Here is a 23,495-nt window from a genome sequence, read left to right as displayed (position 1 = left end):
AATAATGCAAGGTTTGCTGTTAAAGTGAGGGAAAGGTCCTTCCAGAGGCCTCCAAGAAAATAGATTTTAGGAAGATATCTGTTGCCTGGAGGCTCTAGGATGTTATATTTCTTCCCTGTGGATTTATCTCTGAGATTTTCCACAGTAGGTTGGTTTAATTTCAGTTCAGGCTTATTCTCACTAACCGATCTCTGCAAATCACTGCATCCCTGTGGAGCCAGAAATCTACACTCAGTGTAAAGGAGCAGCAGTGAGATAGACAAACTGAATGTGTAGTGGATCTCTGTCGCCATCTAGTGAAACTTGAACATCTGAGTTTTAAAACGAGCGCACTGTGGTGCAAGGTGACTGTAGTTAACTAAAATGAAACTAAAAAGTAGGAGTAGGTGTGAAATAAAAACAATAACTACATTTTAGAAAAAACAAACAAACAAAAAAATAACTGGGGTGACATTGTGTACATACCAATTTTAACTCAAATAAAATTAAAAAAAATATATATACAGGAAATGTCTTTGTTTTAGTCTTTTGTGTAGTTTTGCCAACACAACAAGGACAAGGAATCATTGGTGCACATTTTTATTGAGGGTGACTGACACAAAGTATTGTAAGTATTGTACCTCTGAACTTCTTAAATCCCAATAATAATATTAACAATAACAATGATTACAACAACAACAACAACAACAATAATAATACTATACTAACAATACTACTACTACTGAGTACTACTTCTACTACTACTACTACTACTACTACTACTTGTCACCGCCCCTCTCCGGGGCGCAGGATGCACAGAATCAAGCACATCCAGCGTCAGAGTCATGTGGTTGGTCATGAGGAAGTAAACAGGGAACAGAGGATCCAAAGAGGCAAGCCTTTTTATACAGTCTTTTAAAATCCGGAGCTTTTTACAAACATAACATACATAAAAAATAAAAAAGATTCGAGTATCACGTTATATTTGCATCTTTTCATATGATGCCGCCAGCAGCATCAAAGCTAATCAAAGTAGCTAGCATGCTAAATGCTAAATGTTAGCTAGGTGGTAATATAAAGAGGGAACAGTTACAGTTTTTCTAGCTAATGCATGACCCTGTAATTACGACACTCATCAGATTATTTAGTTTAGAAACCGAACAAGCCCATTAAAAGCTGAACTAGCTTATTCGATGTGTTTTGTTGTGTCATTTAACCTGGAAATTGTGGAATCTAGGAGTATTACAGTTCTACAATCACAGATAGTTTCGGACTAAGTGTACAGTAGTTATTAGTTATTATTATTAAATTAGTGTCAGCATTTAAGTTATTTAGAGGCTTGTCATGCTGGTTTCCAGATGACGCAACATTTATCCTTTTTAAAATCTGTATCATATGCTATATCTTTTCATGTATATATGTGTTCATATATATTCTTATATATACTGTGCAATTAATCCTGCACATTATATGGTTTTATACTGTGCAATATGCATTGTATAATGTCCAACTATGCATCCTGTGCAGTCCAAAGTCAATGTGTGCAATTACTCATCTTACAGGGCAACATTTTTATTTGTTTTCTTTAGTATAATGCTACACACCATGTGTGTATTACAGTATATACACAATTACTTCATAGCCATCATGTATATCATACATATTTGTATAGTAAATGGTGTATATAATGTCTATATAGTTCTTCATTTTGATTTTTATTTTCCTTTTTTTTTTTTTGTATATTTATTTATCTATCACTCAGTCACTCTTTTCTGCCTCTGCTTTTGAGACTTGAGCTGCTGTAACAGGCAGATTTCCCTGGTGTGGGAGCAATAACACAGTAACATTTATCTTATATATTTCAAGCTATTACTTAAACTCATGAAAGGTCTGGGTGATTAAGTGTCTTGCCCAAGGACGCTTTAGTAGTGTGGATGAAATTTACTAGTAAAAAAAAAAACTAAAAACAGCTAACTGAAATGAAATTGCTTTTTTTTTTTCAAACATTTTGCCTCTTGTTTTTCCAGCTGGAGTATCCAAGCAGTCAGTCTGCTCCAAGAATACACGGTCAAAGTTAAAGTGTGGCTGTTTTCATCCTCCGCCTCCTCTTCCTCCAGCCGCCATGGTGGACTTCCTGGCGGAGAACAACCTGTGTGGCCAGGCCATCCTCAGGATAGTTTCTAGAGGAAATGCCATTATTGCTGAGCTCCTGCGCCTCTCTGAATTCATCCCTGCTGTTTTCAGGCTCAAAGACAAGAGCGACCAGCAGAAATATGGAGACATCATCTGTGACTTCAGCTATTTTAAGGTACGGATTTCATTAGGACAGGCATTCCAGGACATTTTTGGCCTTGGACAGTGAGCTACAGGGTCACCCTTGGGACAAAGCTTAACATACAAATGCTGAAGTGACAACCCAGTTACATGTAAATTAGAAAACTAGGCATGTGATGTTTGCTCCTTGTGACATAGTCAATATTCAACTCATTATTTATTAAAATGGAAATAATATGAGATGGGGATAATTTTGTTCCAGTTATAATAACTGCATATCATTATTGGCTTTGAAGGGATGCTGCAGGTTTTTCCTAGAGTTCAGGACATAAACATTTCAAAATATAATTTCTCTGTAATTGAAAATGCTGTTTGACTTTATCACCTCCATCAGAGGCTGTGTGTAGCAATTGCACTTGTTTCAAGAAAGTTTTTCTTTGCCAGGGTCCAGAGTATTACGAGGGGAAGCTGGAAGCCAAACCTGAACTTCAAGACCTGGATGAGGAGTTTAGAGAGAACAACATTGAGATTCTGTCGAGGTTCTATCTGGCTTTTGAGAGTGTCCACAAATATATAGTGGATCTTAACAGGTAAGACAGGATCAGGATATTTAGGATTTGTTATTCAGTTGGTCAGAAGTTCTTCTGAATACGAAAACATTAAAATAGATAATAAAAAATAAAGTCCCTGACCTCAGTTCACCCTCTCTCATCCTCTGCTCTGTTTTAAACCACAAAAGAAGATAAAGACATATTACAGGACGTTATTATCTTATTATTTCCTTTTTTCAGATATTTGGATGACCTACATGAGGGTGTTTATATTCAGCAGACCCTGGAGACGGTGCTTCTAAATGAGGATGGGAAACAGCTTTTAGTAAGTAACATAAATGCAAATCAGTTTAATTTTGTAACATTACAGGAACAGCACTGATTTCTGAGCAGAGTCTGTGAAATTACACATTATAACTAACTGTAAAGACACAACAAAAGGTGAATGTGTCTGTTGTCTCTTCTCTCCAGTGTGAGGCTCTCTACCTGTATGGAGTCATGCTGCTGGTTATTGACCAGAAAATTGAAGGCGAGGTCAGAGAGAGGATGCTGGTTTCCTACTATAGATACAGGTGCGCTGGTGACTCACAGATGTGACATTCTCCGACTGACTCGCATTTTTCATGTGCTCAGTTTGCTTGTCAGCCGGTGACCTTGCACACAGCAGAGTTGAGTCACTTTACTTGACTCATACATGCATTTGGTTAAAATCTCAGGCAGAGTGAACCTTATAGTTGGTGTACCTGATCTCATTATTATCTCTTGTCCTCTTTATGTTAATATGCTATATGAAATGTGGTATAATAAGGATCTGGATGCACTTATTTTTTCATGATACCTTTCACTTTGTTTTGAGATGTTATTTTACATCAAAATATTAGTTTATATGAATGTAAAGCTAACATGTTCATATGTTACTCAGATGTATGTTAATTGTATTAACTGCAATGCCTGATGTGCAGAATAACACACACAGGCTTTAGGATACACACATAAGCATGTTGAATTAAACGGAATTGAAAATTTTAATCAATTATGGCGAAATTGTTCAATAATCAAAATAGGTTTTAGCAATGTTAACACCAAGAGATGACACACAACTTTTGTCTCCGTCACTTTCCACAGGTTTTAAATCATGTCTGTTTTACTGCTTCACATTTTTTCCAGCGCTGCTCGTTCATCAGCTGACTCAAACCTGGACGATATCTGCAAACTCCTGCGCAGCACCGGCTACTCCAGTCAGCCTGGAGCCAAACGACCACCCAACTACCCAGAGAGTTACTTCCACAGAGTTCCCATCAGTACCCCTTTTATCAGCATGGTCATCGGGAGGCTGCGCTCAGATGACATATACAACCAAGTGAGAAACATTTGGTCAAAGAGCATTTTGTTTATTTTATTTTGACCTTTTTACAATAAATCCAACACACCCACAATAGATGTAATGCGCCCAGTACCATTACACAAACACAGTTCAAAACTTCCAGTCAACAAACATATTGGCAAAAAAGGAGACCAGGAGTGTCAAAGGTATGAAAGAAAAAGTATATGATAAAGCAAACCCTGCTTTATCCTGTATACACAGAATACAGATACAACATAGCAGCAGAGCTCATAAGTTATACAGTTAGGTCTCATCAAATACCAAAAGCAGTTTCCAAACCTTGTGGAAATAGTTTTGTGAATTCCCTTTGCTAAAACAAATCTGTTCCATCAAGGCAACAGAAAACATTTCGCTGAGCCACCTCCTGAAGTGGAGACTAGTATTATTACTTTTTAGCTGCAGCCATGCCTGCATTTACAGTTTTGATGGGAGGGAAGGGCCATTATTATGTCAGAGCAACTGAACAGCATTCTGAACTTTTAATAAACCAAAATGACAAATTTTGTTCCTTTTGATGAGAGCTAAGTTTTCCTTTTTTTTTTTTTACAGACTTAATGAGACTGTTGCATTTTGAGTGTGTATAGATTTAGTGAAATGTAATGTCCTGCACCTAAAATCACGTCTCTCTATCTGTCCATCAGGTGTCTGCATACCCTCTACCAGAACATCGTAGCACAGCGCTAGCTAACCAGGCTGCTATGCTGTATGTGTGCCTTTACTTCAGCCCCTCCATACTGCAGACCCAGCAGGCCAAGATGAGGGAGATAGTGGATAAGTATTTCCCTGACAACTGGGTAAGACATTTGTTATAATGAAGGATTGTTCAGTGGACGTCTTGTGGGATTCATCTGCACTGATAGTGTCATGCTGGTAGATAAGAACTGAATATAAACAACTTTATGAAATGTTATGGCATGAACTGTGTTATGCTTTGGGCATCCACTATCTTGCTTGGTCTCACTTCTTTTTTATTGTGAATGTTGTACTGAAGTGTTTGTCTATCTGCAGGTTATCAGTATCTACATGGGCATCACGGTGAACCTGGTGGAGGCCTGGGAACCATACAAAGCTGCCAAGACTGCTCTCAACTACACTTTAGACTCTGCTAACATCAAAGAGCAGGTATTAAAAAACTGGATTTGGCTTCAGCGTCATACAGTCTAGAGTCAATTTGCAGTCCTTCATTGTGGCATTTTATTGTGTGCAGGAACTGATAACTGTGTCTGCAGAATTTGGAAGTCGTCCAAAGTGACTGTACAGAATCTAAATTGAAGCACAAAGGTATTAATCAAATCAGTGCAAATTTGATTAAAGTTGTCTCAAAAAGTTTGATGCTGAATGTATATGAGATTAAATTAAAGTGTGGGTTCTTACAAAGATGCACTGAGTCAGTGTCATGAAGGATTCTGCACCCACAGCAGGAGACAACTAAACAATCCCTGGCGAGTGTGTCATCTGCAAACATTACCATGCTTCCTAACAGCCACTGCTGGGAGTGAATGAATGAATAATTTCTCATTAAAGATGGATGATACGTTTAATCACATCTCTCCCAACCAATAACACCACCACTATCACTGTGTGTGTAGGCCACTCGATATGCAGCCAGCGTGGAGAGCCTGAGGCCTCAGGTGCAGCAGCTGCTGAAGGAGGGTTTCCTCAGGGAGGAGATCATCCTGGACAACATTCCCAAACTGCTCAACTGTCTGAGGGACTGCAATGTCGCTATCCGCTGGCTGATGTTGCACTCTGCAGAGTCAGGTGAGAATATTGGGCAGCATTTTCCTTTAACTTTTTCCACTCCAGTACTCTCTACATACACTTATTTTTATTATTTTTATTTTCATGAGGCAGTGATTATCATAAAAGTCGCTAAAGTTTCAAAAAATGGCCTCACTAAAACGAAATGGCTACTATGATGATTAACATCATCACACATGAATACAAATGGGATCATTGACTCCACAAGAGTGTCAGGTCTCCAGTCAAACCAAATTTATGCAATTCCAATACTCTTTAGGGTTTGCAATTTGCAGAAATATTAAAATAGAACAGGCAAAATTAACACATTTATATTGCATGTATTTCTTTCATTCATTCATTTTCTGTAACCACTTATTCCCGAAGGGTTGCAGGGGGCTTGAGTCTATCCCAGCTGACATTGGGCGAGAGGCGGGGTACACTATGGACAAGTCGCCAGTTCATCACAGGGCTGACACATAGGGACAGACAACTACTCACACTCACATTCACACCTACGAGCCACCAATTAACCTAGCATGCATGTCTTTGGACTGTGGGAGGAAGCTGGAGAACCCGATGTCCTCCTTTCAAAATGTCTGTGCAGGTCTTTTTTTTTTGGGACCATTATTTAGCCAATGTCCCAACAAGCTGGTATGACATGTTGGTACCAATAGATTCCTTGGGTCTTCTATTTTCATATGATCAGTATCTTCTTACTTTAAAACTGAGCCTGTAACAGCCTCTGAAAGAGAGTAATGGCAGCTAGGGATGTGGACTTTCTCATGGAGACGTGTCTCTCTTGTGACATTTTATTTTCTCTAAGAAGGCTGAATTTCTCGTTAGTAGTAGGACTTCCAAATTTGTGAAAAAATGATGATTTTCTTTCAGCCTATGATCCAAACAACAAGCGACTGCGTCAGATCAAAGACCAAGTGCTCAACGACTCCAAGTACAACCCCAAGATCCTGTTTCAGCTCCTGTTAGACACCGCTCAGTTTGAGTTCACACTCAAAGAGGTGAGATTCTCTTTTCAATCCTCAATAATGTGAGTGATGGCTGAAGGAACAACAGGGAACACACTGGGTGTCTCTCTTTTGTAGACAGAGTGAAAGTGTAAAATTAGTGCCAGAATAATTCCAAAGTGATCGAGCCAACTGTGTCTCTCATTAGGTGTGTCCCCTCTGTGGTCTATTAGCATACACTGAGACAGCATATGGCTAGCCAGTCTATCACTAGGAGAGGACACAAATTTAATGTTCTCATTACACATCTCATCTGACTAATCCTTCCTCATCGACTCAGCATCTGTGCTGTCCCTCCTGCAGATGTTCAAGCAGATGTTGTCAGAGAAGCAAATCAAATGGGAGAGCTACAAGAAGGAGGGATCAGAGAGGATGACCGAGCTGGCCGAAGTCTTCTCTGGCGTCAAACCTCTCACCAGGGTGGAAAAAAATGGTGAGTTAAGATGAATAAGGTAAAGGATTATACGTGCAGCAAAGAAGTGGTATTGACTAAAGGAAACCTCAGCCATGCAGCTTTTCATGCTTTGAATGTCAAGGATTATTTCAGTGTTGGAATACAAGTGCTTCAATGAGTTTAAGCTTGAAGATGTTCAGAGAAAAATGTTGAGATGAGGAGACATCGTGGAAAAAAACGCATCAAGGACACACATGCAGGGAGAGGAATATTAAATTTACATCAGTCATACTTCTGTCATTGCAGCTCGAGTTCGAGTACAGAGACCCATTTTCTTAACCACCACTTGTGAAAGATTCTTTGATACCATTCTGTCTGCACTTGTACTAAAACTCCTACATTACTCCTCACAGAGAACTTACAGGCCTGGTTCAGAGAAATCTCAAAGCAGATTGAGTCTTTGAACTATGAAGACTCCACGGCTGCTGGGAGGAAGACAGTTCAGCTCATACAGGCCCTTGTTGAGGTGAGAAAGATAATTGTATTTCATGCCAGCTTTACATTCTCAGAGTAAACTGATAGTTCAGTTCAGTATTGATCATCAATATTTAATTGGCTGAAGTTTTGTTGGAGTGTTTTGACCTCAGAATTTGAATTTGACAACATTATTTGAATCCTTTTGAGCTATTTTGCAGTTCCAGAGTCCCTTTGATTGTCCTAGTGGAACCATATAAATAGAAACACATCAGAGTCCATAATGCAAATGTCTTATTTGCTCAGTGAATTGTAACCGCCTCATTTTCTCCTGTCTATCCTGTCACAGTCTGTTGTGAAATAGAAAATGAAATAAATATGATTTTCACAAAAATTGCAAACAGTGGGTTTATGTTTATTTATATAGCCATTGATAACTGTTTTCACAATTAGCTCGTCCATGGTTACAGTCGACTGCGCCAGCACTGAATTATCCTCATGAGCCAAAAATTTAATGAGCACCAGTGGAGAATTGTTTTTTTGTTTTAACATAAAAAAAAAATAATAAGATAATAAACTAGGCAAGTGCCTAAAATCATTGGATACAGATATGTGTGTTTGAAGCATTGTTATGAGTCTATAAACATATTTTTCTCTTTGTCTTCAGGTCCAGGAGTTTCACCAGTTGGAGTCAAACCTGCAGGTGTGTCAGTTCCTGGCCGACACCAGGAAGTTCCTGCACCAAATGATCCGTACCATCAATATCAAAGAAGAAGTCCTCATCACCATGCAGATAGTGGGAGACCTGTCCTATGCATGGCAGATAATTGACAGGTACTTACTCACTGATAAACATTAAAACCTTCGAAACCCTTTGAGTTCCAACTGAGACAGGTGGAATTCTAAATAAATGGGATAAAAAGCGAAAACTAGTAGGAGCTGTGTATACCATATTCTTACCAAAGCTGAGAGCAATGAAGAAATCTGTAAAATGAATGGAATAAAGATCTTGGTTTGTCAGATGCAAAAAATGGAAGGAGTGATTGCAACTCATGTATAAAATTATCACTAATGAAAATTTATATCTAATGACAAGAATGAATGATAGTAGAGACAAAAAAAGCAAAAGTTCAAGCCGTATTAAAATAATGGTAAAGAAAAAATGATAAAGTAACTATGAATAAAGTGAAAATTAATCTTAAACATAGTTAAGTGTCATATTAGTAAATGTCTGTTCACTGTAGTTCATATTATTTTTCTTCAGAATCTCCTCAGTAGTATGCAGTTAGTGACAGATCACATTGTCAGCCAATGAGAGTAAGAATTAATTTATCATATAAAGCATTAAGAGGACCATGGTGCTGCAGTTGTTTTGACATTAAACTTCACTCTGTTGTGTTTATGTTTTGTCCATATAGCAGATTTTACCAGTTTGTTCTTCCTTATGTTTTATTCTGCAGCTTCACATCAATTATGCAGGAGAGCATCAGAGTCAACCCGTCCATGGTTACCAAACTGAGAGCTACGTTTCTGAAGGTGATGACTGTTTGTGACCAACACACATGCACATACATAGACAAAGGAATAATAACTTTTATACACAAGTTAGCTGTTCTCATAAGTTTGCCTTGATTTGGAGAATGGCTACCTGTGATGCTAAAATAATTGTGTGTGTGTGTGACCAGCTGGCATCTGCACTGGACCTTCCATTGTTGCGTATCAACCAGGCCAACAGCGCTGATCTGCTGAGTGTCTCTCAGTTCTACTCTGGAGAGTTGGTGGCTTATGTCAGAAAGGTACAGTACATTAAAGTCATGTTTTCACCTTTAATCTCATAAAAGTATCTAAGAGGCTGTTTACACCTTATTAAAACGGGTCTTGGGTGATGTGATCACAATGAGACAGCCATAAGTGGGTGAGCTCAAATCTGGCGTTACAATGCATCTTCAGACGAATCTCACTTACCTGCTCTCTGTGCAAATAAACACTTGGTCTATTTTGTCACTTGAATGTCCATCACTGTCCATTTGGTGGTTCAATACAAAACTTCAACTATTTGTTCTCTTTCCTTTTTTGGTTCAGTGCCACACTAAACTGCTATATCAGCCTACAATACACACGAGCCTCATGTTTTCCCTGCACTATCAGCAGCCCAGCAGGTGATGCTCAGTGGTGCACATTTTTACTTTTTCTGTGTGAGAATCTGGTGTTTTCATATCAAAGATGACAAAGAAAGGTGATACAGTCAGAGAAATTAAAAGTGTGCATCCAAGTGCGTCATGGAGCATCTCTCCTGTCTGCTTTTTGCAGCAACACAATTTCAAACAAAGTTTATAAAGTTTCTCCTCACTGAACAACTCTAAAAATTGTGGTTACTAGTGTGTTCACAAACATCCGCTGCTTATCCAGGCATGAAAGAGGCCATAGACCTAATTTTTTTATTGCATAGAACCAAATGGTGCACTTGGAGGACATCAGTTGTGGCACATCTTCAGTGTGGCCCAGGACACATTATGTTCCCACTGCTGCAGGAATGTGGTCACATGCAGCCCGGACCACCTCCTCCACCTCCATCAGTCCTTAGAACTGTCCACTTGTGATACATGTCCACCCAGGATACATGTTAATATCAAGTATAAACAGGCTCTAAAGAGTTTTAGATAATAGCAAACACTTTTGACCATTTCTGTAGCATTCATAAGTGAACATGGTTTCAAAAGGGTTTCACAACTTTAACAAATGTACTCTGCATGCTGTAAATTGTTGTTCAGTAACAGCTGCAGTCGTGATTAATGTTTCGACAGCCATCTGTTTTGCAAATTTACCCCAAACCAGCTACTTAGTGGATGTGTACCTTAAGATGCTATTACCTTCTGGTTCCATCAGCCACATGCCGTGGTACTTTATGCCAGAGGATTTGCTTCTTCTAGCTGTACACAAGATTCTTCATCTTCAGCATCATGCACCATCTGCTTCTGAAGACTAATCTTAACTCCTCTGTCTTCAAAAAAAACCTCAAACACACATGTGATTCGTGTTTTGGGTCTTTTATCTTCTCGTTTCCAGGTGCTGCAGATCATCCCAGAGAGCATGTTCACCTCTCTGGCCAAGATCATCAAGCTTCAGATCCACGACATCATGGAGGTGCCCACACGGCTAGATAAGGACAAGCTGAAAGACTACTCCCAGCTCGGGGCTCGCTATGAAGTAAAACGTTTGTTGTTGTTGTTGCACTTGTCACGCTGAACAATATGCATGTAGCTCTTTGAGTATTGTTCAGAATGAAAGAAAACTATATGAAATCAAAAGCAGAAAGTTGTTCCGTTTTGATGTCGACTCATTTGCCATATGTGAGTTTGAGGCAATCATACTAGCTGGCATATCTGAACATTTTTCAATCTCTCTTCAAGCTTTTGATGTGAAATACAAATTAGAAAATAAGGCTCGATATGGAAACAGATTGTGTTGGCAGAGACTTACTTGAATTGCATTCATTAGAATTTGTCAGGCTCATTTTGAAACGTTATCAAATGCCCTGAAATTAAATGTGGTTTTGATAAAAGTTAAACTTTTGACTAGGTTTTTAATTTAATTTCAAAAGTTAAAAATAAAATAGCATGGAATATTTTATTCATGCTGTTCAACTACAGTATCTGCTTGCAATCATCCACTTTTGTACAAATTGCTGTTGAATATTTTTTCTTAAGCTTATACTTTGACAGTGGACCGATTTAATTTAACGCTGACTGGATTCTATCTGTCATTTCTGTGCCTAAACATCCTTCTGCTTCATGTGGTTTCAGGTGGCTAAACTCACTCATGACATCTCCATTTTCACTGAGGGGATCCTGATGATGAAGACCACTCTGGTTGGGATCATTAAGGTAGATGATGTCATTTGTTATTTGGACTTGTTAAACAGTTTTCTGCATTTACTTTTAGCATGATGATATAATATTAAAACTGCTTTGCCTGTCTGAACATGCAGTCAGGGATTTGGTGTGAACATCAGCCCCAGTTCGGTTCAAGAATAAGTTACTGTTGTGGATTTTACGTTAATAACACACCGTGATTCTGTAGGTGGATCCTAAGCAGCTTCTGGAGGATGGCATCAGGAAGGAGCTGGTGAAGAGGGTGGCGTATGCGCTGCACAAAGGATTGATCTTCAACCCCAAGGCTAAGGTCAGATATCAGATCTGCTATTTGCTGATCACTGTATAGTTTTGTGTTCATATTGTATAATGCATTATCATTCACTGAAGTTTGTTCAGGACACAAGACAAAAGCAATTAAGGGATAGTTCATATTATTTGACATAGGGTTGAATGAGTTAGTTATCAGTGTATTATCTACAGTAGATGCCAGTTAAGAGAAGCAGAGAAGTACACAAGTACAGAAGCTAAGGAATAAACTGGCAGAGTCAGCAGCAAAAGCTATTTTAGACACCACCTAAAAATCACTTAAAGTGTTTGCTATATTTAGTATATTTTCCCCACTTTGCTTGGCCATTGGTCAACCTTTTCTGATGGGAAACCACTGTTATATAACGACGTCAAACGTCACCCTCTTTAAACCACCCAAACTCCGTAGGAAAAATCAGTAGTTTTGCATCACAGAGCACAGGAATTGCTGTTCAGTGGTTTGTGTGACAGAATTCAGTGAAAAGATGAGTCTAAACAAAAAGTCTTTCACTCTCTTAGCCTAGCGAGCTGATGCCCAAGCTGAAGGAGATGGCAGCTACCATGGACGGCTTCTACAGGTCGTTTGAGTACATCCAGGACTACGTCAGCATTTACGGCCTTAAGATCTGGCAGGAGGAAGTGTCTCGCATCATCAACTACAATGTAGAACAGGAATGCAACAGCTTCCTCAGGGCCAAGGTCAGACTCAAGGCATCTGACAGTAGTGTGCTTTTTTCTGACCACGTCCTTGAATAGTACACGAACATCAGTTCATCCCTCTGTAATTAATTCGAGAGGCTCTGGTTGTTTGTCTGTTAGCTGATTGATTGTTTCTTTTCTTGCTTCCAATCAGATCCAGGACTGGCAGAGTGTACACCAGTCCACCCACATCCCCATCCCAAAGTTTCCCTCTGTGGATGAGTCTGCCACCTTCATCGGTCGTCTCTGCAGAGAGATCCTCCGAATCACTGACCCCAAGTATGTCTCCACAAATATAACAGTAAATTTGAAATATAAGAGTTATTGAAGTTTTTTTTTTCTCCCAGAACAACTGGGTTTTAATCTGAATATTGAGATACAAGCTAGTGTTGAGCAAAAAATACAACAGTCCACCTTTTGAATCTAAGTTTCTCTCTTTTACCAAACTAAGGCAAGTTTAATTCTCTTGGTAATTCATTATAAAACAAACTTCATCAAGACTTCAGTAGAAAAACAAAATAAAACTCAACAAAACTGTCTCGGTTAGTATTCCCTCTGTCATAATAAGCACCAACTCTGGTTTGGTTGAAATAAATTCTTAATTCACTGAGAAAGAAGTGAAAATATTCTGGCTCTACAGGATGTTTTCCTCCCACCACTCCTTCGACTCAGTGGGTGTATGTTGTGCTGCCAAATGAGAGTGTCTCTAAGCAGTGGCTCTCGCTCTTTTTTCTGGGGCATTAGTAAAATTGAAAGACAAAAATCGCCCATAATGATCACCTAGAAAAAACAACCTGCAATTGATTCAACCCATCGCCCATGCCTAACACAAACCTTTTTACAGGGTAACATGCTACATTGACCAGATGAACACCTGGTACGACCTGAAGAACCACCAGGAGGTCACCAACAACAGGCTATTCTCTGAGATCCAGAACACCCTGGGTACATTCGGCCTCAATGGGCTTGACCGTCTACTCTGCTTCATGATTGTCAAGGAACTTCAGGTAATTGGTGTGGAAAAAAGAAGTCTCAGGCTGTGCGACAATGCTACCACTGGGCTGTTATACTGAAATAGACAAGCAACAACAACTGCTTCCAGCTCTGTGAGGGCTTTTATGATATTTTCAGTGCACAGTGTGAACACTTTAATATATTTGCACCCTGTTTCTCCCATCAGAACTTCCTGACAATGATTCAGAAGACCATCCTGAGGGACAAAGCTGTGGTGGATGTTTTTAAAGCCATGCTGGGTGCTGTCAACCCAGTCCAGGGAATCGTGGGTAGGTATTCATTTAGGACACGCTGCCACCTACAAGGAGCTTTTTATTCCTTGAGAAAAATCTATTTGTTTTTTTTCTGCAACAGCTAATGCCAGCAAAGTGTACGCCAGTGCTGTTGCCAAAACCCAGAAGATCTGGGGTGCATACCTGGAGGCCATCATGAAGGTGCTGTGCCGTGATATTCTCTTATTTTGTGAATAGAAATCAATTATTAATAACTTAATGTTCATGGTGTATTCTTTGAAAATGAAACACAAGCTGAAATTGTGTTTGCAATCTTAATTGCATCTTTAATGACTCCCCTTCCTCTCTCCTGTATGTTCATGCCACTCTTTATTGTTAAGTCCAATAAAGACATGATGTGGTAAAATAATGTAAATAAGATAAATGTGTTTTTTACTGTAGGTGGGTCAGATGCAGATTCTCAGACAACAGATCGCCAATGAGCTCAACTACTCCTGCAAGTTTGACTCTAAACACCTGGCTGCTGCCCTGGAAAACCTCAACAAGTCAGTCCAGTCTCACCACCTCAGAGCAAACTGTACCACTTCTCTAATAGCTTTTAATTACATTAATTAGTATCATTAGTATGATTGGTAACACCTTTGTTTACCCTGCTATTTCATGTCAGAATGGCTGTGGTGAAAAGGTCTATACTGTGTATAAATATTCAATTATTACCGTTTCTTTTGCCAGTACTACATTAATGACTTAAAAGGATGGTTCAGATTTTGGAAGTGGTTGTATGAAGTACTTATCCACAGTTGGTGTATTATCCATAGTAGATGGTGGTCAGCACGCCCCCCCGGTTTGGAGAAGCACTGTGTGGACAGTGGTTAGTAGCAAAAAATATTTATCCACCTAAAAAAATCAATATCAGATTATGGGTTCACTATATTTAGCACGCTTTCATCACTTTACCTTGTGATTAGACAGCCTTTTCCTACAAGAAACCACCGTTATAAGCCAGATATCTTAACCTTGAAAACCACTAGAGTCTTTTGGCGGTGTTTTAATGGGTTAGTTCAGAATAACTCAAGTAACACAATAACACAAACAAACTAACCGATCAAGGCAGCAGCAAACAAGCAACTCCCATGTTCTGTGTGGTATAATTAGTGTGTTTGCCAAAGGTGAAGAGTGATACAACAGCTTATGTAACTGCAGTTTCCTGTTGGAAAAAGCCTGTCTGACCGCAAAGCAAAGAGGTGACAATGTTCTAAATATTGCGTGCAGTTAAACTGATATTGATTCTTTAGGTGGACCTTTTTTATGTGGCTAAAATATGTTTTGCTGCTGACTCTGTCCACAGCAGCACATTGCTTAGCTGTGTACATCTGCTGCTTCTCCACACTCGGGGTGTGCTGACTGCCATCTACTGTAGGTAATACACTGACTATGAATAAGAACCTCATACAAGCCCACTTCAAAAATACTAGAAAATTTAATGTTAAAGGTCTTGCTGTTTGATCAAAGAAGAAAATATGTGAAAAAGATGTGACTGTTCCTCCTTAGAATTTAAGCATAAGTACCAGTTGATAAAATATTATTGCTCTATTTCAAAAATTTTCTTCAAACTCTCTGCTTATTTACCATATGTCTACCGTATTGTTGCCAGGTCTCTGCTGGCAGACATTGAAGCACACTATCAGGATCCATCCCTGCCGTACCCCAAAGAGGACAACACTCTTCTGTATGACATCACTGCCCACCTGGAGGCTGCTGGCATCCACAACCCACTCAACAAGGTCTGGAGTTTAGGGGTGCTGCTTCCCACACAGTATAATTAGTGTTTGACAAATAATGACTGATTTTCAGAAATGCTCTCTCTCTCTCTCTCTTTCTCAGCATACTGCTCTGACCATATTCCTTCCATTCACAGATCTACATCACCACAAAGCGCTTACCTTACTTTCCCATCATCAACTTCCTGTTTATCATTGCTCAGCTGCCTAAACTTCAGTACAGCAAAAACCAAGGTAAGTTTTTTTTTCAGTTGGCTATTGTACAGCTCTTATTGTACTGTTGTTGAGTTGTGCAATAATGGCTGATGTTTCAGAGACTTAATTCACTAGTTTTGTTTATCCATCACATCATCAAAGGTTTTTCTTTCACAGTTTCCTGTAAATGTTTTAAAGATGTTAGGGTGTCACCCACATGGTAAAACACCCAGTACTGGCTACTCTATCTCCTATAGATTAATGTGTTTTTTAATTAGGAAGGCTACTTACTGTACTTGGCACATACAGAGCATTATTCTGGGAAATGTATGAAGTCACTACTTGGATCAGGACGGTTTAAGGAATATGAGCACACCAGATTCTTGGTATAATAGTGAGAAATTATCCGGTGGACTTTTCCATCTGTAAGCCAGCTTTCCTGATATGTAAGGCTCCATCCATATGTAAATGACCACACAGCTGGTGTCTTGTATTTTCACAGGAATGACATGCAGGAAAGCCACAGACCCCGTTGACTGGCCTCCACTAGTGCTCGGTTTGCTCACCCTGCTCAAGCAGTTCCACTCCAGATACACACAACAGTTCATGGCTCTCATTGGTCAGTTCATCCGCTCTATCATGGAGCAGTGCACAAGGTAACAAAACAGACTTGACTACTGTTTTTTAAGGAAATATGTCGTTTCTCATTTTTGTTTGTTTGATCTGAATACTTTTATGAAATGTATCCTGTTATGGATTTATGAACTCAGGTTTGCATTTCCATTTGATCCCATTGTAGCCAGAAAATCCCTGATATGCCTTCTGATGTGGTGGGAGCTCTGATGTTCTTGGAAGACTATGTGAAGTACACAAAACTGTCACGCAAGGTAGGACAACTTTGACTTTAATAACGCTGCTAGTAGTGTTGAAAAATCTATGATAAATTTACATTAGTCTGAGCTTTGATTGTTAGTAATTCTACTGTAATATGTTTAGCAGCTATATAGGCATTTTAAGCACTATATCTCACATTTTTACTGTATATATTGTGGAATAGTAATGCTTATTTGTCTTTATTTTCTCTGTGTTGTTAAGGTGGCCGAAGCCCATGTGCCCAGTTTCATTTTTGATGAGTTCAGAACAATTCTGTGAAGATCTGGATGAAGCAGAAAATTATGCTTTTGTTGGCATAGCTTTTTTCGCTCCAGACATTTTGAGAAGCACAAGTGTTACTAATAACATTTATGATTTCTTTGGTCTATTCCTCAGTAAGCCATGTCAGTGACAGTGACCCAGGATGCACATGATCAGAACCCTGAAAAAGAAGCAGTTACATTGAGTTCAGTCTCCATTCGTTTTCGATTTGATTTGTAACTGTGCCTCAATGTTTGCAGAGAAAAATCCATTTGAATTGTTTACTTACACGTTTCATTGACCATTAATGTCTTAATGGACTAATGATAGATTGTACATAGATAGAAAAAAATAATTAGCAAAGTACTTAAGTTGCCAACTTTGTATTTTGTCACATTGTGCCATTTCGAAATAAAAGTCATTGATAAAAAACGACTGTTAATAATATGTTGTCTTGTTTCCCATCCTTTGATAATTTTATCTTTTGATGAAAGCTTTTACTTTGAAAACCATACCCGGAAGTCCAACCTTAGCCACTGTTTTGTAGCCACTTTTTCGCGCGTGATTTGTGTGTGTTATTTCTCTGTGTATTTAATTTTAGGCTGTTGTCGTTAAAACTGCATTAGGGGAAAATAACTGACACCTAGTGCAACACTGCTACTTCACATTTATACAGTAGCTCGTCGGTTAGCTAGCTAAGCTAACCCGACGTGAAGTATGTAACGTTAGCAAGCTAGGTTAACCTAACGGCAGTTAGCTTAACTTTAGGTCATATGTTGTGTCTGTGCTGAAAGATAAGTGAAAGATAAACGTCGTAATGTCTCTAAGCGCGGTTCACGGAACACTGTCCAGCCTTAAGTCATGTCAGGCAGACATTGGAACGGGAATGGACATAGTGACAGATGTGGCCATGGACCTCGCGGAGGCTCTGGGTAAATATTACCATCAGTAATATTTGTCCAATATATTCTACACAAAAATTCTTCAAAACTTCCCGGTGTTTCACTATATTCTTGATTGTATTTGCTTAGTCTTAAATTGCAATTTTGCTGAAAGTTATTACGCTTATCAAATCTGTGCTCTTACGCTTTACCAACAAAACTGATATGTTTATATGGTATTAAGCAGAGTTACAGACTAAACTACGTAGAAATCTAAAAAGTTGTTAAATTAGCTCCATATTGACCAGCAACATTAAGTATTATATATTTGAAAGAAGAAAACATTATTTCAGTATTTTTTTTTTTAAAGGCAATTGGGCACTACTTTTTGCAACCGATACAATGGTAATCTTCACTTGAACAGTAAAGACACTTAAACTGTATCTTGTGGTTCTACTCATGATGTTATTGTTAATGTAAATAAAGAACATAGCAAGTACTGCTTACATGTTAATGCATCAAGAATAATGTTCCAATAAGATGACAGTATTACTTGCAGGAGTCATTCTGCATAATGAGTACTTGCATTGATAATACCTTATTTTTCTGATGTTCATGCAATACTTTGTAGTATTTTATATAATGTATTTTGTGTATACTATTGGCATTGCTGCTTTTACTTAGGCAAATGAGCCGAATACTTTTTCAGTCACCATGTGTGATGTTTGTTATGTTCCAGATAAAGACATGAACCCTGGCATCAAAGAGATGGAGGCCATGATTCTGGAGTGTGCGAAGCTGGACACTGAGATTAACCACTTTGTTGATGTTGTGCAACAAGTCACAGCAGAGGTGAGGGCAACCTGGCATGATTTAATCACATAAGTGGAAAGCATCCATCCCCCTTATACTGAATGAACAGATGTATTGCTGGGATAAGGACCTGAATGTAAAATAAGTGCATACAGAAGACTGATTCTTTGGAAGGTCATTCAACACTCACGGTGGCTCCTGCTATGCTGTGTACACCCAAGAGTGGTAAATCTTAATGTCAAGTTTTTTTTTAAATATCAAGGAAAACACTGAAGTTGACTCTAATTGTAAAGGCAGAGGAAATAGCCTAACGTACTTCAGTTTCTGTAGGTTACGTCACAGCAGCCAGAGGCCATGTTCAGCCTGTCTGCCAAAGTGAGGGAGCAGTTCTCAGAGAGGATGGCCAGGGTCTCTGATGCTGAGCTGCAGAATCACCAGAAAGTTGTGGCCTTCAAGGACAGCATCAGCAACTCTCTCAAACAAGGTAAGGCCTGTGCAAAGGAAAGATGGGAAAATAGTTTGAATTTATGCAGTTCTAGACTCAATACAGAGTATTCAGGACTTATAATAGCCTTTGATAACAGCTGTGCTTGCAGGAGGGCTTCTCACGCGGCGAGGGAGAAAAATCTCGGGCTGTGTCCTTTTTCAGGATAATTAGCTTAATTTGAAACAAGCACACCAGAGTTGGCAGAGTTTAGGGTTGAATAATTATGTTTGTCGGCCACCCTGTAGCTGTTATTTTCTGCTTTTTAATTGTTGTTGTTATTACACCCCTTATTAAAAAGTGGCCACACACAGACGGCATATTTTTAGATTCTCTGTAGACATGATGAGTGAAATTGCTGCTGTGCCATTTGGAGTTTTTTTTTTTTTGCTGGTCTGACTCAGTCCCAAAAGTTGCATTGTGTGGGAAAACACATTTTGAGGTGTGAACTTTGAGATCTTTTCATATACTGCCAATGTATTCTGTTGTATTGTGTTGAAGGATTAACCCATCCATCATCATTCACTGAATGGGCTACATCAAAATCTAATTATAAATGATAAATATATAAATAAATAATGAATATGATATATAAATGATGTATAAATCTCCTTGTATCACTGTATGTTTATTAAACCAACAAGCTACTTCTAAATGTAGTTTTACCTCTGGCTGTTTAAGCAGAGTGACTTTAGGGGAGACAGACTAAATGAAAAAAGATGTAAATGTGACATTTTGTTTATTCAAACAACCTACTTCTAATCTGGGATTACAAAGGTGCATTGTTTCTTTTAACTGGACTTCTGTATATAATGTTCCTTTTCCTATTGTGAAACCTGATAATGTAGAGAAAAAATTAAAAGGTGTGTCATTTTACACATTAAAATTCCTAAATTTATGGGTCAGACACAGGAATTGTAAATGTTTGGCCCCGTGGCCATTTACTTTTTTCAAGTCTAGCTCTTCTAAAAATGTAATTGAGTAGGCCTAGTATAGAGTGTTTTTTAAATACCCTGAGCACAGGATGGCCTTTGACTATTCAATTGTTGTATCTGTGCTGGGACATCAACAATAGATATTGTGAATTTTGTATGTGGGCTAAAAAAAAGGGGAGAATGCTCTATGTGTGGGTGGGTGCGTTAGATTTCTGTGTATCTGTGTGAGCGGGTGAGATTTTTGTGTGTGCATGTCAGAAACTGCATCTGTTGGTGTAATACCTGAAGGCTATTTGTGCTACTATAACTGCATGTCGTTCTATGTCTTATACTAAAGTAAGAGTTTGTGAAGTGGTGGTAAAATTTGGTTCAAATTCTTTAATTTGTCACCCCTCTTTAGAATGCTACTACAAAACATAATTTTGCTTGTTTATAGCACAATAACATCTGTTTGGATATGTGATGAAGAAGTAAAATAATCTTTTTGCACAGCCTATGTATGTATTTAAATGTGTAATTTACTACAACTGTAAGGTTCTGGAAAAGCTTGACACTTGGAAAATTGTTTACTTGAATTTGACTTTGGAAGAGGTATTGAAACCATGTTTTTTTTTTTTCATTTAGTAACATGCAGGATTAGCTTTGATTTTATAAGCACCTAAGTGGGACATGTTTCTGCCAAGTCCGTGTCCTTGCCCGCTGGATATTCTCCTGCCATCTCGTCATTCATCCAGTTCATAATTTATGACTGTGATTGGTCATTTGGAATCATGCTGACTGTATGTATGTTGTGTTTTCAGCCAATCAAGAGTCAGAAGAGAACATGGAGGAGCTTGATGAGGACATCGCTGTTTCGCAGAGCCAAGTCAACTTCACCTGCCCACTCACACAGGTAGACCACTGCAGCCTGCTGATGACTTATTTTACTTTTAATGCTTTCTCTTATTTCAAAACATTTCCACCTTATTACAGGGTTTCCACAGGTCCTTAAAGTCTTAAAAAATAATAATAATGTGAATTTTAGGTCTTAATATATCTTTAAAGGTCTTAAAGCGATAGTTCACCCAAAAATGAAATTTCAGTCATTATCCTCTCCTCCCTGTGCTGATGTGAGGATGGGTGAAGATCTCCAGTTCACAAAACACTCCCGCAGCTTCAGTGGAAAACAGCGTTGCAGCCAAATCCAGTACAATTGAAGTGACAAGTTTTAAAATGTAAAAAAAAAGAACACAAAAAAAAACAAAAAATGTCTCCATACTGTTCGTGTGGTGTAATCCAAGTGTCCATAAGCCGCAACATTAAAATGTACACGCCTGAAGCGGGTACACAGGCTCTCGCCCAAGCGGCGCAACACAAGATATACGAGATCTCGTGATACCTTCACATCTGTGCTCAGAAATAGTGACTTGTTACACACAGAGTTGACTTCACAAACTTTCAACAAGGAAGAAAATGTCCGAAGACTTCAACATACAAGAGGAACATCATTTCTTTGCTGCAGTCGCGCCTCTTGGGCGAGAGCTTGTGTACCCGCTTCAAGCGTGTGCATGTGGATCTGGTCTGAGAAGCTACAGTTGACATTTAGGCTAAAAACATGGTGTAAATGGCGTCTTTTTGGGCCAAATTTTAATGTTGCAGCTTACAGACATTTGGATTACACCACACGAACAGTATGGAGACATTTTTTTTTTTTTTTTTTACATTTTTTACATTTTAAAACTGGTCACCATTCAGTTCAATTGTACTGTTTCCCACTGAAGCTCCGGGAGTGTTTTGTGAAGTGGAGATCTTCACCCATCCTCACTTCAGCACAGGGGTGAGTAGATATTGAGTGAAATTTCAGTTTTGGGTGAACTATTGCTTTAAATATGGTTTTGACGGATGTCAAAAATGGATTGGATTCTAAAGTTAACATTAGATGTGAAGCTGCATTAATTAAGGTGTTTGAGGGCAAAATTTGCATTTATCATGCTGTAAAAACCACAAAATAAAACCAATATGTAAACAAGACCAACTACTGGAACCAACTACTTCATATTGTTTGTATTTTGAAATGTCTATATTTTTAAGTTAAGTCTTAAATTTAGCTTAGCTACCTAATTTCTGACAGTAGCATGTTAGTTTCAGTATCAGCATAACATAAAAAAACATGTTCATTTAATGTTTTAGCAGCTAAACTGTGTTTTTGGTCTCTGTATTTGATCATGTAACACACCACTGTGTATCTGTATTCAAGGTGGAAATGGTGAACCCAGTGAAGAATAAGAAGTGTAACCACCACTATGATGAAGAAGCCATAGTGGGACTGATCAAAACAAGACACAGCCAGAAAAAGAAATGCCGGTAAGACATTCTCCCTCAGAGGGCTGTTAGAAAGTTGAGTCAGGCTTTACAGCAATAAACAACTCGGCAGGCTGGCGTGGGACCAGCAGTCTGCCTTAATTCACATTTTCTTTATTATACTGCTTTGATGTTGGAATGAAATTAAATGTGGCTGGTCCTAGAGGAACACCAGTGAAATCGCAGCACAGTTCTACCGTATGTTGTTGTCAAAATAACTTATTGTCTTGAGTCCTGACTGTGGTCACTGCACACCTTATGTGCACAATTATAGCAGCAATACTCAAGAGACTTTCTTTATTCTGATGAAGTGTGTGACAAATGAAAGGCTTGTCTTCAAGAGTGTCAATGCAGAGATTGTTTCAACACACTTTTGTGAAAATGATAATATTACCCTTTAAACATGTTAAGTTTCCCTCTCTTTCTCTGTCCTCTAGCTGTCCTGTGGTGGGATGTGGGAACACAGATGTGAGAGAGTCAGATCTGATTCCTGACCAGATGCTCAGGAGAAGGATCCAGAGTCAAAAAAGACAGAACAATCGGATGTAGTGCTCTATATTTTTCATTGGCTGAATCCTTCATCATAAAACTGATGCCTTGGTAATTATTTGTTTATTAAGAACTGAATATGTTATTGGCAGTTTTTTGAAACTGCTGTTAATCAATATTTGTTGTTTTTTATTTGACTGAATGTTTTTTCAGAGATTTGTACCTAAGGAAAACATTATATTATTATTATTATTATACAGTTAAATTAGAGTTTAAAGGCATGGTTTGAATTATTTGATGTGTGTAACTGCCATTATATTAGTCAAATATCGCTCTCCACACCAACCAAACCCCATAGGTGAAATCAGTAATTTTACCTTGCAGAAGACAGGAGTTGATAGTCTAACACTGCCTGGATCTGAATCTAATTCAGATTCACCAAAGTCAATAATAGCACACACAAATAAACAGATTGAAGCAGTGGTAGACCATCAA

The 23,495-nt window shown here is 38.6% G+C and overlaps 2 protein-coding genes across 2 annotated transcripts; both read left to right on the top strand.

Moving 5' to 3' along the window:
- Positions 1-790: 790 nt before the first annotated feature.
- On the top strand, positions 791-17,277 carry washc5 (WASH complex subunit 5). Its single transcript, XM_084726240.1, has 29 exons — positions 791-872; positions 2,007-2,287; positions 2,698-2,843; positions 3,045-3,129; positions 3,276-3,376; positions 3,972-4,164; positions 4,830-4,982; positions 5,197-5,310; positions 5,778-5,949; positions 6,820-6,947; positions 7,257-7,386; positions 7,761-7,873; positions 8,489-8,655; positions 9,282-9,357; positions 9,507-9,617; positions 10,888-11,028; positions 11,625-11,705; positions 11,902-12,003; positions 12,522-12,701; positions 12,856-12,980; positions 13,546-13,708; positions 13,882-13,984; positions 14,070-14,149; positions 14,390-14,493; positions 15,603-15,732; positions 15,867-15,963; positions 16,427-16,580; positions 16,724-16,811; positions 17,020-17,277. The coding sequence occupies exons 1-29, from the start codon at positions 791-793 to the stop codon at positions 17,074-17,076; spliced, it is 3,657 nt and encodes a 1,218-aa protein (XP_084582366.1). The 3' UTR covers positions 17,077-17,277.
- A 301-nt stretch (positions 17,278-17,578) lies between these two features.
- nsmce2 (NSE2 SUMO ligase component of SMC5/6 complex) lies at positions 17,579-23,228 on the top strand. The gene is made up of 6 exons (XM_084725634.1): positions 17,579-17,990; positions 18,679-18,791; positions 19,083-19,236; positions 20,972-21,063; positions 22,408-22,514; positions 22,949-23,228. Exons 1-6 carry the CDS (start codon positions 17,876-17,878, stop codon positions 23,058-23,060), a joined length of 693 nt encoding a protein of 230 aa, XP_084581760.1. The 5' UTR covers positions 17,579-17,875; the 3' UTR covers positions 23,061-23,228.
- The last annotated feature ends 267 nt before the right edge of the window (positions 23,229-23,495 follow it).

Source organism: Lutjanus erythropterus, chromosome 9 (assembly GCF_056507025.1).
Source record: "Lutjanus erythropterus isolate fLutEry1 chromosome 9, fLutEry1.hap2, whole genome shotgun sequence".
Lineage (NCBI taxonomy): Eukaryota > Metazoa > Chordata > Actinopteri > Lutjaniformes > Lutjanidae > Lutjanus > Lutjanus erythropterus.
The sequence above is the reverse complement of the archived record's forward strand: the minus strand, read 5'-3'. Positions and strand labels throughout refer to the sequence as shown.

Bases quoted from the DNA above. Each gene is read 5' to 3' on its own strand.
- nsmce2 (XM_084725634.1), top strand. From the start codon at position 17,876: ATGTCTCTAAGCGCGGTTCACGGAACACTGTCCAGCCTTAAGTCATGT. The intron at 17,991-18,678 runs GTAAATATTACC...GTTATGTTCCAG, and splicing joins GGACCTCGCGGAGGCTCTGG to ATAAAGACATGAACCCTGGC. The intron at 21,064-22,407 runs GTAGACCACTGC...TCTGTATTCAAG, and splicing joins TCACCTGCCCACTCACACAG to GTGGAAATGGTGAACCCAGT.
- washc5 (XM_084726240.1), top strand. From the start codon at position 791: ATGCACAGAATCAAGCACATCCAGCGTCAGAGTCATGTGGTTGGTCAT. The intron at 3,130-3,275 runs GTAAGTAACATA...TCTTCTCTCCAG, and splicing joins AGGATGGGAAACAGCTTTTA to TGTGAGGCTCTCTACCTGTA. The intron at 12,702-12,855 runs GTCAGACTCAAG...GCTTCCAATCAG, and splicing joins ACAGCTTCCTCAGGGCCAAG to ATCCAGGACTGGCAGAGTGT.